Raw genomic sequence first — 16384 nt, 5'->3', positions numbered from 1 at the left:
GAAAACCCTCAGTGCATTAAGCACCAATGCCCAGGAGCTGCTTTCCTTTACCGCCCATCTCCCCTCCTCCTCCCAGGACCCTGCTGTGGCCATGGAGATATCCCAGGGGAGCACAGGGCTGTGTGGGAACCACACTCCCACATGCGGCTCTGAAATGGAGCTGCAGCTGAAAAAGCATTCAGGGGCAGGAGTGAGTCCTGACATGGATCTCTGTTAGGAGGTATTATCTTTCAGAAGGAGAGGGGGGGAAACCAAACCCAAGAGTAATGAAAATTCTGTAATGAGAAGCTTTTCTATAGCTTTCCTTTTAATTCTGAGATATACTGAATGATTCCCCATCAGGGAAGAGAGGAGGTGGAGTCCTGCACACCCTCAGAGTGTAGTCAGAATAAATAAACCCCCTGTTTGCACCTCTCTGGTACCTGTTCTCTGCAGAAGCCACGAAGCCGTGCACACAGTTGGCTCATGAGCCCATGTCTGGCAGGACTTTGCACTCGTGCAGGGCAGGCAGGCACAGCAGCAACTGCCTGCAGTCCCTTCCCCTCTGGCAGGGTCTAGTGTCACCTCCAAGGTCCAACATGAGGCATTCCTGGACCTGAGCACAGCTCTGCGGAGTAGGAGAGGAGCCCAGGGGAGCAGCAAGTGCAGAGCCATGTGCAAGGAGAGCATCCTGACGTGGGATGGGGGACCACTTACGTTGCGATCTCATGGTCACGTCTCGGCAGCCGCAGGAGGAAAGTCTGCAGGGAGCCACTGCGTGGGAAACCTGCCCGTTCCTTCTTCTGCTTCCAGGTCTCCTCTTCCACGGAGTAGAGGAGTGTCAGCATCTTGTTGACGGTGTAGATGGTGTCCCCCCTGACAACAGCAGTGAACAGGGCTCCCTTGCTGTTCAGGAACTGCCCAGGCAGGGCCGTCCACTGCCGCGACGTCAGGTTGAAGCAGTCGATGACACAGCGCAAGAAGTCGTCGTAGGGGCCGTTGCGCATGACGTAGAGGTTGTCACGGTGGGCCACCATGCAGTGCCCGTAGCTCTGGTGCCGTTTGAGCTCGGTGACGGGAAGCCACTCGTCCCGCTGAGTCTCGTACTCGTAGATGACGGTGGTGTCCAGTGGCTGCCACAGGCAAACAAAGATCTGCCCCAGGGCTTGGGCACAGGGCGCCGCTGTGCTGGGCTGCGGCAGGTCAGAGACGAACGTCCAAGTGCTGGAGGCCACGTCGTACCTCTCCACGGACTTGAGTGAGATCTTCTCGTACTCCCCCCCGATGGCATAGAGGAAGCCCTCATGGCCCACCAGCCTGACGTCGTAGCGCAGCTGGTGAGGGCTGGGGAACTCGCTCCAGGCGTTGGCGTCAGCATCATAGCAGAAGCTGCTCTCCACCACCTGCTTGTTGGCCCCGTAGACGCCACCCACAATGTAGATCTTATTATCCATGGTTGCCATGCCGGCTAGGAATGTGCTGGCGCTCAGCGGCAGGCAGGAGAGGGTCCTCCACGTGTTGGTCTCCTCATCTAGGTAGCAGATGGTCCTGGACAGGTCCTCCAAGAACTCGAAGGTGGGCGTGTGGGCTCCCACTGCCACAAAGGTGCTGGGCAGGAGGGCTTCCACATAGGCCAGCAGGTCATCAGAGAGGCAGTCCAGGTACTCCTCCAGCTCAGTGTAGCTGTCCCTGATATAGAGAGCGGCACAGTGGAAGAGATCCAGGAGGCCGAATATGGCAGCGGCTTGGTACAACAGGATGCAGTTGTCAGAGTTGATGGAGTGGATCAGGTACTTGGCCAAGGGCTTCACCTGCAGGAAGGCAGCACACTCCACTGCCTGGAGGGTCTCCTCACTGCCAAGGATGGGCCTCTCACCCTCCAGCACCTGCAGCATGGCGAGGAACCCGGCTGCGCTCAGCTCCCCCAGCCCGATCTCCTCCTGCGTGCTCTCCCTCATGCCCGAGCGGAAAAGGGCACGGAAGTACTCACTGCTCTCCACCAGCAGGGTCTTCTCCACACAGAACGACTGCTCCTCCACCCGGATACGCACCCGCTCTGGGGGCCCTGCCCGGGAGCCTTCCTCCTCCGGGGTCATCCTCGCCCAGGCGTCAGCGGCTCTCGGGGGTGGGGGAGCAGCCAATGCCCCTCTGTGCTGTGCCCCAGCACAGCCCCCTCCTGCCTCCTTCACCCTTTGATGCCTTTGGTGTGCTGCCCGGCAGCCTTGTAACATAAATACCTTGGTCTAAAGATAGCTGAGCTCGTGACCGGGGCCCTTCAAAGGCATCCACCGGGCTCAGCTGCCCACCCAAACTCAGGCAGGGCTCCAGCATCACCAGCCAGGGCTGGGCACAGCAGAGGTGCCCAGATTATCCCATGGAGTGTGCCCAGCCACTCCTGGGAAAACGGGTTTTGCTCTCCCCACTTTGGGGCATCCTCATTGCAATGCCCTAAAGAGATGGTTCCCCATCCCGGGGAGGGCAACATATCTGCACAGCTGGGAAGAACACATTATCACAGTATTCTATTTTATTTTCCCTTAAAAAGTGGAGTTTATGGCCACAGGGAGGTAAACAACATCAGCAAACCTTGCCACCATCCAGCCTGGCTGTGGGAAAGAGCCTTGCCTGCCACAGGCAGGGAGAGACCTTCCTCTGTGACCCTCCCCAGGCAGGGAGAGACCTTCCTTTGTGACCCTCCCCAGGCAGGGAGAGACCTTCCTTTGTGACCCTCCCCAGGCAGGAGGCATCAGCAACCCAGGCAACATCCAGCCCAGGCACAAGGAGCCATAAGCCAGGCTGTGCTTCACGTGGGGATCTCATGGTGAGGAAAATGAAGTGCAGTGACCCTTTTTCAGCAAAAAACTCCCCTCTGGCCTCAGGGCTCACCTGCTCCCTGTGATGCTTGGCTGTGGGCAGAGATAAACCCCTGTGACTGACATAGAGGTTGGCAGTGAAGAAAAATGTCATTTGTGGCACATTGCTGATTTGTGTGCTATTCACAGCTTTTCATGTCTAGAAATCCCATTTCACCTCCGCCATGGGGTGCCGAGGAGAGGGTCAACAACAGGGCTCACCTGAGGGGCTGCTTCCCAGGTCTCCCCATCACCACCTGCACCTGGTCTTTAGTTTTGGTGAATAATTTAACCTGAGAAGCCCAACACTGTTGAAGGTCTATTTTTTCCTCCCTCCTTAGCTCCTCATCCAAGCACCCAGGAACTCTCAGGGCAGCACAGGATGGCAAAGTCACTGCCCCAGGGTTGTGGTACCAGCAGGTTCCCAAAAATCTCAGTTTAAGGGAGAAGGGAAGAGCTTTGCACTTGTGCTGCTGTCATTGATCCTCATGGATACCCAGCTTAAAATACCACATTTAGCTCCGATTGCTTTTAAGTGTCTTTGACCTGTGTCTAAAGGGGGTCTGGGAGCTGGGGGTCCCCCAGAGGGGCTCTGCTTTCCACAGGGGAGTGATCCCCATCCTTCCCATCCCTGGGTCTTGCAGGGACTTCTACACTCCCAGACTATTTTGGGAGAGTTTAAAAATATCCTGCCTGCATTAATGGGCAATATTCCCAATGGCGCAGCAGCCCCGCGTGGACACGGAGCAGCCCTCGCCCCCCAGCCTCGGATATGGCCCCCCCCAGAAGCCCCTCAGGGCCGGCCCAGGGGCTGTATCCTGCGGTCCCAGGCACTGAGCCCCATCCCAAATGTCTCTGATCGCCATGACAACGCTGACTTCAGCCTCTGCCACCTACTCAGGCTCAGAGACACTGGGTGCTGGCTGATGGATTGGTGCGGGCACTTGTGAGTACTCCCTGGGCTCCCTGTTCCCCTTGGGATCGAGTCTTTTGGGTGGGAAAAGGGTAATTTTTTCCCCCTGCAAAGCCTCTGCTGGCAGCAGAAGGTGTCTGTGATTAACTGCATCCGAAGGAGCCGGGCAGGTGGTGGGCAGGGTGGCTGGACAGGCAGCATCGCTCCAGGGTGCTGCTTCTGCCTGCCGGAGATGTGATGAGTGCACTGGCCTCGGCCAGGGCAGCGGGACCAGGCTTGGGCTTGCTGGGGACATATCGAGGAGCTGGGAACACGGCGATGTGTTGGGGGCTTAGGAAGATGCCGGAACACATCAAGGTGCCGGGACACGGTGCGGTGGCCCGGGGGTCCCTGCCCGAAGCCCCGGCAGCTCGGGGGGCCGGAGTGCCCTGCCGGGGGGACCGTCCTCGGGGTGGCCGGGGCAGCGTGTCCAGCCCCGCGGCGGGGCCGCTTTCCTTACAAGGAGTTTGGCCGGAGCCCGAGCGGGGGAGCCGCGCTCGCCTCCTCCCGCCTCATTCATCGCAGCCCCGGCCGTGCAGGGGCCGCTGCTCCCCCGGCCCCGCCATCGCCCCCGGCCAGCCCTGCGTCCCCTCCGGCCCTGGCTTTTGAGGTGGGAAGCTGCGTTTCTCTTCTCTCTCTGGGGTGTGAAGGGTGGGCGGAGGGCTGGTGGGTTGTCCCTGTATTTCGGTGGGGTGCTGGCCGCCAGCGTAGGATGGGGATGCCGGCCACCCCGGCTCCAGGATACGGATGGAGAAGAGGGGATTTTCCTCCCTCGTGCTGCTGAGCCCCCTTTTGCCCAGGCTGGGGCACCCCACGAGCCAGGCAGTGAGAAGGTACCCACCTGGCACGGCAGCGGGTGCCCCATGTCCCCCCTCGCTCTCTCCCGCAGGACCGAGGATGTCCTCGATGTTCGGCAAACCCCGAGCCAGCGCCGAGCGGCCGCCCCAGAGCCCCCTCCCCGAGTGTAATGTGGCCATCCTGGGGTGCCGAGGGGCCGGCAAGTCAGGTGAGACAGCCACCCACCACCACGGGGATGGCCGGGCACGGGGAGTGCTGGGGGGGTGGCAGTGCCATGGGGGGACACCTTCCTCACCTGCCTCTTTCACCTCCTGCAGCCCTGACCGTGAAATTTCTAACCAAGAGGTTCATCAGCGAATATGATCCCAACTTGGGTAAGACTCTTTGTCGTCCCATGGAGTACCCTTCCCATCTCCCGTGTTTCCCACAAATATGGCATTTAGGGAGGAAAAACCCCAACGTACTCAAAATTATATGAAAAACAACAAGAAGGGCTGGATTTGACCCAAACTCACTTGTAAAAACTGAGGTGAAAGCAGCGCCCTCTCTCTCTGTGGGCACGTCCCACGGGGGAACGTTGGCTCCTCTCATTGCCCTGAAGAAACCAAAAGCTGAACTCTTGGGGCTCCTTGGGGAGCTTTTGGTGCCTCCTGCTCACCCCAGGGGTGTCAGGCAAGGGAAGGGCTGGGGGAATGAGGGGGGTGCAGAGTGAGCGACCCTGGGGGCTGAGCTTTGCAGCGAGCAGTTCTGGGCATTTTTTTTTCCACTCATTTGAGTAATTAATAACTATTTTTCTGGGCCTGACTCCAGGTCACAGGGAAGAACCATAAATGATTTATCGGGGACATTAGAGAGATATGGACCTTGTCCAAGAAACGACTCCAGCCCCTAATAATTCAGTGACTCTTAGGAAAGAAGGATAAATCCTTTCCTCCTTGGATATTTTTGGGAATGTGTTTTCATCTTCCCACGTCAAAACCTTTCCGAAACACATCCATTAGGAGCTGGCCCAGAGAAAGCATCTTTCTCCCAGGGGAATGGCTCAACGGCTCTCCCTGCCTGCCCTGCTTCCAAAAGAAAGGGCCGTTTCTCTCGCCTGATTTATTGGGAAACGGCCCCATGTCAAGCCCCCATCTTGCTTTATCTCTTCAGGCTGAGGCTTTTAGATAAGGGCTGAGCCCTGGGCGCCTGTTGTACTGGGCTCCTTCTTCTCTCTCCTTCTTCTGCTGGAGCCCATGCTTGTGGCACACAGGGGGAAATGAACGCTCCTAGCTGGGCTTGCCCAGCAGCATCATCGCCAGTCTCCTAAAATCACTTTGTCTCAGGAAGGAGCAAAGTGGGAGGCATTAGTGGAGGATGCTCCTCATCAGGGCTGAGATTGTTCCACAGCATCCCAAGCATCCAAGGCTTTGCTTGGCTTTGGAGAAGGTGGGGCATCCCAGCTCATCCTCACAACCACCCTTCTCCTTGCAGAGGACACCTACACCTCAGAGGAGCTGGTGGACCAGCAGCCTGTGCTGCTGAAGGTGATGGACACGGCTGACCAGGTGAGGCATTGGGGCATCACTGGCATGATCCATCTGGATTATGGCTGGATCATGGCTGGATCATAGCTCAGCCGCAACTCTCACCCCCAGGATGGTCCCGGGAACTGCGAGCGCTACCTGTGCTGGGCCAGCGCCTTCCTGGTCGTCTACAGCATCGAGGACAGGAGGAGTTTTGAGGGCTGCCAGCGCTACCTCGAGGTGCTTGCCCTGCATGCACGGGGCTGCCAGCGCCACTGCCCCGTGCTCCTGCTGGGAAACAAGCTGGACATGGACCAGTACAGGTATGGGGCTGTTCCCGATGGGACAGAGCTCACAGATACTCCCATCCTCCGGCTGAGATGCAAAACCCAAATCTGATTTTTTTTTAAGGGTATTTCCACCCCTATTAGTATTTGCCACGTCCTCCCACATCTCCGAGGTTCCTGCTCTCCTGCCCAGGGAATGATGTGTTTATTTTGAGCCTGTTGGTATTTTTCGGCGGGATGTTTTTTGGCTGCATGGTGAGGCAGTGTCAGCACCCCTGGCAGGGCTTGAGCCAGAGGAGCCCCTCTGGACATGCCCTTCCTTTCTCTGCAGTCCTCTAGTCCTGGACTGGATGTGCCCGATGTGTTTTTCTGGCCTTTTGTGCCGCTCTGTGGTCCCTCAGGTCCCTGAGTCAGATGTGTTGCTGAACCCCCTGTGTTCCCAGCACAGAGGTGTCTCCCCATGGAGGGGTCTCCTCCCAACTTCCCAGTGCACTGCCATCACATCCACCCCCGTTTCCCTGGCACACATCCCCAGCACAGGAATCTGTGTGATTCCCCAGGGACCCACACAGCTCATTACTATGGGATTTCAGGAAAGGCAAAACTCTTTTGGACTCGCATACCCTGCTTGTCTCAGAGGGTCACAAGTGAGAGCTACCCTTGTGCCCACCAGGAAGCAGGCATGGGATGCAGGGTCCACTGCCTGCACCCTTTTCAGAAGGCTGCAGTGCCCCAAGGGATCCTGCAGCCTTTCCCCTCCGCTTTTGCCAGGCAGGTGCCCTCAGCCGAAGGGATGTCCCTGGCCAGCAGGTTCGGGTGCCTCTTCCACGAGGTGTCGGCGTGCCAGGACTTCACAGGGGTGCAGCACATCTTCCACGAGGCCGTGCGGGCGGTGCGGCGCCAGGCGGAGTGGAACCCGCCCGCCCGGCCGCTCCTCATCACCGAGGACCGGCCCTGCCTGCCGGTGGCCACGGCCCTGGCCCTGCCCACCCACCACGGCTTGGCCACCTGCACCTTCAACACCCTCTCCACCGTCAACTACAAGGAGATCCCCTCGGTGGCCCAGGCCAAGCTGGTCACCGTCAAGTCCTCGCGGGCTCAGAGCAAGAGGAAGGCTCCCACGCTCACCTTGTTGAAAGGCTTCAAGATATTTTAGGACACGTCCCTGTGGGCTGTGGAGAGGGAGGTGAGAGACCCTCAGCCATCCCCCTGGCTCTGCAAGGGCTGAGACCTTCTGTGATGGACTCACGGGCATCTCAGCAGCTGCTGGCAGGTGGTGGCCCTGGTCTCTGTGCCAGTGCAGAGCCAGCGGTGGGAAGCTGGCAAGCAGGAGGGTGCCAAGAGTCCAACATGTTGCATTGTTCTGCCTGCCCCTGCCCAGCACTGCTGTGGTGTTTGTACCCTGTCCTGCCACTGGCACCAGGGCCAGCTCGGTTTTCCATGAAGATCCAGCAGCTCCTGGAGGAGCCGGAGCCATGGGCACCACCAGGAGGGCAAGGGCCGTCCCCAGGGACCCCAACCAGCTTGGGCTCCGGGCACACAGCAACAGGAGCCCGAGAGGGGACAATTAATCATTAATCCAGCATGGAGGAACCCATCTCGTTCATCCCACGGGTCCCTGACTGAGCAATAAGTAGGAGGAATTTTTATTTTATTTTAAATCCAAATAAAAAAGGTGCAGATACTGTTTCAGCTGACTGAAGGCCTCAGGTGGCCCGAAACTGATTCCCACACAGCGACCTAAGTCACACCAAAACTGCTGCTTTTTAAATCAACTTTTTACACTGCAGTGTCCCTTTCCAAAGGCTTTGCAAGGAGACGCTTCACTGATGAGGACATGGTCTGAAAAGCCTTTGTTTAAAAGACTCATGTATCTCCAAAAATGTCCTAAATTATTTCATGGCTTCTACGTGTGCCCAGTGAAGGGCATGAAAGTAATCCTGGAGCACACCAGGCTCTGCCTGTGCCCGAGCCAGGGCCAAGGGCTGGGTGTTTGGTTTCAGGTGCTCTATCAGGTTAAATGTTTTGCTTCTCCCTAGAGCTGCAGCTACTCTGCAGAGTAAAATATCCATGTGTATATTTGTACATATATCCATATATATATATATGACGTTACTGACAGAGAGAGATTCAATATGGGATTTTGATCCACCACTTTGGAAAGTATTTTAATAAAGATGATTTCTGAAAAGAATAAAAGTGCCTCAGCTTCAGTGTGGCTGTTTTCTTGACAGGAAGTGGCTGACTGCAGGACAAGCCTCCCACCTCCTACCTCCCGCCCTGGTTTAGCTCCCAGCTGTTTGCAGCACCTGAGGGAAGGGGTGAAGCTGGTGCCAGAGGGAAGGCTGGAGGCAGCCAAAACCTGCAGGGGAACATCAGCCAGGCAAGAGCTGAGCTGGAGAGGCAGGGGTTGCCTTGAGGCCAGGGCCTCTCCTCTGGGTGCAACTCTGCTGCTTTCTTCTTTTTGTCTTTTCTTTCCCCAGGCTAAACTGCATTTTTAAACTTCCATCTCTACAAAATGAGATATTCAAATACCTTCCTCAGGGCCTACATGGTCTGACTTCAGCTGCTGCTATATGGCTTCCTCAGGCAAATCCGTGTACAGGGACGTGATGGTCCCGTCCTTCCACTGGACCACCACTTCCCTTGGTCTTTGGTCCTGGGGCACTGGCTCCTGTTTTTGTGGCTCAGCTAGACTATAATCCTGCACAGGTATCAGGGCTTTCTTGGGATCCAGCTCAGCCTGCAGCAGGGTTTGCTCTGCGTTTCTGCTCATGAGGATCTTCCTTTTCCTGCAGGGAAGGCACAACAGGGCCATGTGGAGTGAAGCAGCAAGCCCAGCCCACTTCTGGGGGCAAGTCCCCTGGTGATGGTCACAGCCTTCAATTTGCACCGTGTCCCTGGAACACACCAGGGCAAACCCCACCAGCTGCACCGTGTCAGGTAAGTGCTCTGAAGAGCTGGAGCACACACAGCTGTGGGATTCCCATTTGGAGAGCACAGTGGTCCCAATGCCAGGAGCAGCACCCAACAAGCACTAGAGGGAGAGCTTGGCAGGCTCAGAGCATTAGCTCTTCTCTCCTCTGAAGGTGACAGCTCTGACCCAGAGGTAAGTTTTCATGCTGTTAACAAAGAGTGAGTTGCTCTTCAGCTGCAGGGTTGTTGTGCAGCAACAGGGAAACAGCGTGGAATGCTGATGGGGAAAGGCTAGGAATCCTGCTCCAGAGCCTCTGCACTTAGAGGAGGGCATCTCACACCACACAGTTATGGTCACTTCCCTCCCAGCAGCCCTGTTAGGCTGGGCAGAGCTGTGCAGACCCTTCACTGCTGAGGATCATGGGTCGGGAGAAGGGAAGTGGCTTGTTCCAAGTGACACATCGGGAGAGCAGGGATCGGGCACGATTTTATAAGAAAATAGCATTCAAAGGGAGTTTGTCTTTGCTTTTCTCCCTGTCAATCCGGGCTTGTCCTGTCCTGCCAAACCCCTGTGTCTGTCTGCCTGGGGGGGGGTTCAGCACACCATCACATACCAAAAGGTCCCCAGATTTTCCCATCTCACCTGTTTCGCACAATGTTAATGGTCAGGAGACCAAGACCCAAAATGAAGGTTGCGAGGGACAGCGCAAGGACAGAGTAATTCCATGTTGAGGCTGGGGAAAGCAGAGAGGCAGCATTAGCAGGCACAGCAAAAACTGACCCACAGAGCACAGCCAGGAATTTCCTGAGGACACCCAGGATGATCCATCCTTGACTCGGCCCTTGATTTTTGTGCCTTTGACATTGATCCTCATGGCACTGACCTCCTCATATCAATCTGCTCCCTCCACCCTGCCAAAATCACTGGTCATCCCAGATCTTTGCTCTCTTGGCAGGCTCTGCCTGGAGAGAGGCTGAATCCCCCTCTGGGAGGAGACATTATCTCGGCAAAGCTTCCTGCCCGTCTTCACCCATGGCCTGCTTCTTCTCACCAGAGGTGAGACTGAGGCTTTGTGTGTCCGGGGTAAATCCCCTCCTCAGGTAATTCCCTCAGGCATCTGTGTTAGGCAGGAGAGTTAACAGCCAAGGGCTGTGTCTCAATCCAGGAACATCAATGGCACTTACAGTCTTCTCTGCGGAAGAACCAGAGCAGCTCCTCCAGCTGTTCCTGGTCCATGCCCAGCAGAAGGGCGGCATTGCCAGCTGTGTGCTCGTGCACCTGTGGGCTGGTCAGGGCAGCTGGGAAGTACCTGTTGTGCCCCGCCTTGGCTGGGGAGGAGAGAGCAGAAAGATGCAACAGTCACTCACTGCAGCCCTTCAGACAGGAGATGATCTTCCCCTTCGCTCCCAGGGTTGCCCAGCTCGTCTCTCCAATCAGGCAGAATGCAGCCCTGAGGGCACAGCCTGACCTCATCACACACTGAGAACTGGAGAGCATTTTTGGTGCAGACCCCATTACGGTGGAGCACCAGGGTTGGAAAGACCCCAGGATGCTGATAGGGCCTGTTCACATTCCCCAGCAGTGCAGGTGTCTCTACCACTGGTCCCTGGGTGAGCAGCACTCACCGGTTTTCTCCTCGCACACGCTCCTGTTCGCAGCATCCTGCCACTGGGCCTTGAGGCCTCTCACGTCACCGAGAGCGACTCCTTTCCTGTTTGCCACCAGGTAGCTCTGGCTGGTGCCCAGAGGCGAGAGCAGAGAGTTGGAGCAGTCCCAGCTCGTGTAGCCCGTGCTGGCACAGAGACTTGTCTGCACTCTGTCAGCCCCTGACACAGAGAGGCAGCTCTGCGTGCCATGATTCACCAAAGAGTCACCTTGCCAAGACCAGTCCTGGAAATCTGACTCTGGATTACAGTTCTCCAGTAATAAATTCCTATTTATTGGACTGGCTTGTAAACACAGGTTGAATTTAGCATTTTTTATCAGAAAAGCTTCAGTGTCTGCAAAGAAAACAACATATGAGTGCGGCCAACCCCAAAGCACAGGACACACACACACACACACACACACACAGTGCAAATGGGAATGACACCCAGTTCGGGAACTGGAGGCAACTTTTCCCATGGCTGAGCCAGGCTGCTGCTGGTGCATACTAAGGAAAATGGGCCCAGATAAGGAACCATATTTCCAGAAAGTTAAGGTCTTTGCACATGTGACCTACTTCACCCACACCATTATCCTCTAAGCCAGGACTCTACCTTGCAGCAGGAAAAATGGTATTATCCAGAAGATCTTCATATTTGTATATGCAGCTGGAATGGATCACACCTTCACCAGTGTCTCTTCAGTGGTGCAGATGCCTGGGAAAGAGACAAAGAAACTGAGTTGAGGGATAATCTGATTCCCCTCTCTGCTCCAGCTCTGTATCCAGAGAGGGGACCTCATGCACCCCTGCAGATGTGGCGTGTTTTCTTCTGTGAACGTGAGTCTGAGCTGCCAGGACAGGGTGCAGAAATCTGGGAGCCACTGAGGTAACAGGGAGTGGGTGTGGCACAGGGTCTGCTGCCTGGGGTTGGGCCCCTTGCTGAAGTGATCCCACGAGCTGTGAGCTCAGCTGCTGTGAGCCAGCCCCTCAACAAACTCTCTAAGCTTCCCTCCTTGCTCTCCTGACACGATCCATAGAGAACACATACTTTGGACAGTGCCTACCTGCTGCCAATCCATGGATGGCAGAATAAGGGTGTGGAGATGAGGAAGTGGAGGGCTGAGCTCCAAGACGAGGCAAGGCCAGCTTGCCATTGAGGTTAGGGTGTCTCCCATCCCTCAAGGAAGCAGAAAGCTCCTCCTTGACCTTTAGTCCCTCATTTGCCAATGGCATCAATCCAGCTTTTATGGCTGCTGGTCCAAATTATTTCTTAAGCCTCCTTTGGAGGGACCTGCCCTGAGCAGGGGTTCCTGGCTGTCCACTGTGAGTTGGTGAGATGTTTAGGTGGCTCTCCCCAGCCCACGGCTCACTGGCCTCACCTGAACCATCACGCACTGGCAGGTCAACAACACCACAACACACGTGCGTCCCTCAGGCACTCTGGACCCACAGGCCATTAATTATTATATGAATACTTTTATGACAGTCTGATACTCTCAACTTTCACCTGCCTTTGTCGTGTGGCCTGGAGCTGTCTAAAACTGTTCCCTGGAAACTGCTCATGGCCATGTTCCACCACGCCAGGCGTGTCAACAACGCTGCTGCTGACTCCTCGGGGAAGCATTTGTCCCCTCGGTTATAGACCTAAGGATTGCTACTATTTAGCCCCCATTCTAAATGTCTTCACAATTCAAAGTTCACATTTTATAGCCAAGTAGGCATGCAGGCTTGCTCCCTGCTGCTAGAAAACCACCTGCTAGCAATTCTTTGAGGAGGGGACTCTCAAGTACGTACGTGGTCCACTTTGTATTTCGGAAAATGTGGGTAAACCTGCTCCCCGCAGTGAGATGTGCCAATTACCTTCCCATCCAGGTAACCTTTAGCTTGTTCACATGGATCACCCCTCACAAAGGAGGAAATAAAATCTTGGTGCCAATGAAAATAAGTTACAACTCAGCTACACCCTAATGAGAAGTGGCACTTGAATGTGTTAAATCTTGCTGTGCAAGGCTTCTGACTAATCATTTGCTCGAACAGAAATATTTGACAAGCATGGTGCTGATTTTCTCCTAAGGTGTTTCATAACTTGTGGGCCACCTCCTGGTGTCCATGCACAGCAGGGATGCTGGAAAGCTGCTGGAAGTACTTCACTAGTTCATAAAGTAGTGACCAACTGCCAGGTCTCCCCAGAGGTGGGAGGCCAGAACTTCTCAGGTACAACACAGCAGCAGAACGGATATTTATTCTGCATTAACAGGAAATTTAGGTAAAATACTTTAAAGGAAACTCCTGTTATTTTACCAGTCTTTTACCTGTACATCACACTAACCAAACTAGTTTCATTCATCAAAGCTCCAAAACAGTGTTCTCTGTGCATCTACCAGTGCATCTACCCCAGAGGAGAGCCTGAGCGCAATCCAGAACTCTGCCTGCAACACCAGTTTCCCCAGCAAGGAAACAGTGAGTCTCACAATTCTTATGAGTTTGGATCTTCCAGTATGAAAGAGAGATTTTTAAAGCCATCTCCTCCAGCCTCCCCCACACAGCTGCTCCATCCTGCTGCCCACATCCCAGTGTGGGTGAGTACTGCTCCACCAGACAAGCTGGGAGAGCGTGGGGGACGTTCTTCTCCACTGCTGCCCTGCCTGCACATCTCAGCAGTGACTCTGGCTGCTGATGGATGGGGATGAGCCCTTGGATCCAGGTCTTTGCAACTCCAAGCTGCAGACTTTGGTTTTTTATCCCCCTGGAGATATCCAAGACCCTTCTGAGGTTGCTTCCCAGCTCAGGTACAACATGGGAAGCTCAAATGAGAGAGAGCTGGTGCATTTTATGCTATATTGATATAAGTAAAGATGGGGAATAATCTTCTGGAAAGACCATCAAGCACAGCTTCTGTTAAGATGATAATGTCCCTCTGGACTCCCTGCTCAATACTCACTACACAATATGGGACAATGCATGTAGAACATATCAGCCTTTCCAAAAACAGTCTTCTCTTGTCATCCAGACTCTCTCTGGTGATTATCTTATCTTAACTGATGGCATTAAAATGCGTCAGTTATTCCAAATGCAGTATAAAAGTGGGATGTCCTGTCTTTGGGATTCATGGAGGATATACAATGGCACATCACGGAGATGCAAATGGATGGGTTGCTTTATAGAAGTACATTAAGCACTGAGTTCCATTACAGAACACAAAAAAAATGTTTAATATTTAAAATATTAAAGCAAGAAGGCAGTTTGTCCTCTTTGTTAACCATTGTGAAGCCAAAAGTTAAAGAGCAAATCTGAGTTATATTATAAATTTTCCTTTGACTGCTTCCCAGGCTTTTATATGCAGGAGTTATCCCAGCCTGCTTCTCACTTGCTATCCAGTCTCTCCTTAAACAGCCTTCACTTAAAATTTCCAAGGAATAAATAAACCTTTCTTTACAGATAGCTATAAATTAACCCAGCAGCTGGTGAAGCAGGAATGCCCGTTAATCTCCACTAACTCACCAGAAACAGGCAGTTCCCAGCAGGGAGGAAGCTACATTTCTTCTTTCAGCCCTGTCATCCCAAGACGTCTCCTCCGAGCTCCCATCAGTGGTAATGTCACTGTGGCAATGCAGTGACAAGGTTCCCTGTCCTCCTGCTCTGGATGTGCTACAAGCTGTGATTCATTCTGCTCCTGAGTCATGTGTGAAGGCCAGTCCAACAGGTGAGGTACATTCCAACCCCTGAAGAAAACACACCTCTTTAGTGGGTGAATTTACAGTGTGAGGTGAATGACCTTTTCCCAAAGAATGAACTGTAGGAACTTCCAGTCTATTCGCTGAAGCTATTGGCACAATCAGTATTAAAAGAGCACACTGAGCAGAATGACACTCAGTAATAAGTTACCCTGGAGTTAAAGATAATGTTCACTCCGCCTGCCTCTGTCCTCATTGCATACAGGAAGCATGTCCTGATAAAGCAGATATTATCCCTTTTTTTTTTTTTTTAGTGAATGGTTATTCTAAGGCTCTCAGAGTATCTTACCAGAGCAATCAACTTTGCAGGCAAAGCATGAAGCACTTACCAGAGATTCTGCCATCCCTGTTTCACAGGTAGTGGCAACACCTGGCTAAGTCAATAGTCTGCTAAGAGGCTCTGCAGGCTGATGTGCTGCTTTTTGTGGCAGCCACGTTGGGAAAGGAGGATTCCTCCTCCCTGAACTACCTGGTTCATGGATGGAGCTGCACACTGCAAACCACGCGAGATGCCTCTCAGTGATGTACTTGGGGCACAGAGCTACAACTGGTTAGCTCCACTTAACTGGAGATGGGCACAGTGTCCTTATATTTGTCCTGTTCTCAGTGTTTTCCTTGAAATAAAGTGTTCAAGGATGAACACTTAGGTCAGATGGGGCTTGGAGCAACCTCATCTAGGGGAAGGTGTCCCTGCCCCTGGCAAGGGTTTGGAATGAGATTATCTTTAAGGTCCCTTCCAACCCAAACCATTTTATGATTCTGTGATCTTTGGCATTGAAGGTTTGCTCCGGTGCAATTAATCTTTTGAATCCTATCTCACATTGGCATCAGAGCTTCCCTGGCTGCCCCTGTGAAATCTCATCCAGCAGACATGTATAGTCCCAAACAGATGTTTCACCGCTCAGCCTCAGCCTGGCAGCGATCAGATGGGAGATCAGAAATACATCCTCCAGAAAACAAGAGCTGCTCTTGCTGGGGGAGGCAGTTCCAGCTGGGACATCCCACCACACTGCAAATTGTGCTGTCTTTCCTCTTCATTTCAAGCAGGATCATTTAAAAAGTGTCATCAGAGTAGGGAAGGCTCTTCCAGTGCCCTTGTGATGTTTGCAGTGCCAGGGAAGGGGTACAGAAACAGGTCAGCAAGAGGTCTCACAAGCTGCACAACCAAATCCTCTGGCTTTGGGAAAGGTGCAGAGAAGACACCTGGTCCCAGAGTAATCTCAGAGTAGAAGGATAGAGATGCTGCCCATGGTGAAGAGGTGACTGCAATGGGTGGATGGTGACCTCAAAGCCCCAGAAGGTTCCTTTTCATCCCAATTTTCTACATGGCTTGATTTATGTATCTATGTTTTAATTACAAAAAAATCATTTCCCCAAGTGCTGTGTGGAAGCTGGGAGTGATGGTATAATCCACATTTTCCTAACCAAAACCAGGTGGAGAAGCCTGATCAGAGGACACGGAGTACCTGTGGCTCCTGGGACATCACAGGCACCTCTGCAGCTCCACAGTGAACACCTGGCTCCAGTCCTGCCTTGGGCTGTTTGTAGGAAAGGTGTCCAACAGCTCCTCCCATATGGGAGACCCCACATCCCTCCTGCAGCCCTTGCAAGCCCAGTGTCCCCCAGGCAGTAGTGAAGCCATGGGTGGCCTCCACTTGCATCCCTGGGGTGGAGTGGTGTGGCTCAGGGACAAGCCTTGATGCACCAGCACAGCA

General features: G+C 53.9%; 3 protein-coding genes across 6 annotated transcripts; 1 reads left to right on the top strand and 2 right to left on the bottom strand.

The window, feature by feature from the left end:
• Positions 1-178: 178 nt before the first annotated feature.
• KBTBD13 (kelch repeat and BTB domain containing 13) lies at positions 179-2075 on the bottom strand. Its single transcript, XM_032700252.1, has one exon. The coding sequence runs from the start codon at positions 2073-2075 to the stop codon at positions 693-695; it is 1383 nt and encodes a 460-aa protein (XP_032556143.1). The 3' UTR covers positions 179-692.
• A 1225-nt stretch (positions 2076-3300) lies between these two features.
• On the top strand, positions 3301-11247 carry RASL12 (RAS like family 12). Of its 4 annotated transcripts, XM_032700262.1 has the most exons (7): positions 3301-3777; positions 4673-4789; positions 4899-4955; positions 6055-6128; positions 6219-6409; positions 9172-9316; positions 10246-11247. In XM_032700262.1, exons 2-7 carry the CDS (start codon positions 4681-4683, stop codon positions 10348-10350), a joined length of 681 nt encoding a protein of 226 aa, XP_032556153.1. In that variant the 5' UTR covers positions 3301-3777; positions 4673-4680; the 3' UTR covers positions 10351-11247. The 4 variants fall into 4 exon arrangements, with proteins under 4 accessions (XP_032556153.1, XP_032556152.1, XP_032556151.1 ...); XM_032700261.1 differs by having other exon boundaries at positions 9172-10343; XM_032700260.1 differs by lacking the exons at positions 9172-9316; positions 10246-11247 and adding an exon at positions 7149-8572.
• On the bottom strand, positions 8561-14788 carry SLC51B (solute carrier family 51 subunit beta). Its single transcript, XM_032700258.1, has 6 exons — positions 14437-14788; positions 11549-11650; positions 10916-11290; positions 10475-10618; positions 9933-10023; positions 8561-9165 (listed from the first exon to the last, which is right to left on the bottom strand). Exons 2-6 carry the CDS (start codon positions 11586-11588, stop codon positions 8946-8948), a joined length of 870 nt encoding a protein of 289 aa, XP_032556149.1. The 5' UTR covers positions 11589-11650; positions 14437-14788; the 3' UTR covers positions 8561-8945.
• Positions 14789-16384: the final 1596 nt, after the last annotated feature.

This window comes from Chiroxiphia lanceolata, chromosome 12, assembly GCF_009829145.1.
Source record: "Chiroxiphia lanceolata isolate bChiLan1 chromosome 12, bChiLan1.pri, whole genome shotgun sequence".
Classification (NCBI taxonomy): domain Eukaryota; kingdom Metazoa; phylum Chordata; class Aves; order Passeriformes; family Pipridae; genus Chiroxiphia; species Chiroxiphia lanceolata.
This window is presented reverse-complemented; position numbering and strand designations above follow the sequence as displayed.

Excerpts from the sequence above, each read along its gene's own strand:
- SLC51B (XM_032700258.1), bottom strand. The coding sequence starts at position 11,588 with ATGAAGATCTTCTGGATAATACCATTTTTCCTGCTGCAAG. Across the intron at positions 11,291-11,548 it reads ACCATTTTTCCTGCTGCAAG|ACACTGAAGCTTTTCTGATA; the intron begins GTAGAGTCCTGG and ends TTTTCTTTGCAG. Across the intron at positions 9,166-9,932 it reads ATTAACATTGTGCGAAACAG|GAAAAGGAAGATCCTCATGA; the intron begins GTGAGATGGGAA and ends CCTTCCCTGCAG.
- KBTBD13 (XM_032700252.1), bottom strand. The coding sequence starts at position 2,075 with ATGACCCCGGAGGAGGAAGGCTCCCGGGCAGGGCCCCCAGAGCGGGTG.
- RASL12 (XM_032700259.1), top strand. The coding sequence starts at position 4,681 with ATGTCCTCGATGTTCGGCAAACCCCGAGCCAGCGCCGAGCGGCCGCCC. Across the intron at positions 4,790-4,898 it reads CCGAGGGGCCGGCAAGTCAG|CCCTGACCGTGAAATTTCTA; the intron begins GTGAGACAGCCA and ends CACCTCCTGCAG. Across the intron at positions 4,956-6,054 it reads CGAATATGATCCCAACTTGG|AGGACACCTACACCTCAGAG; the intron begins GTAAGACTCTTT and ends TTCTCCTTGCAG.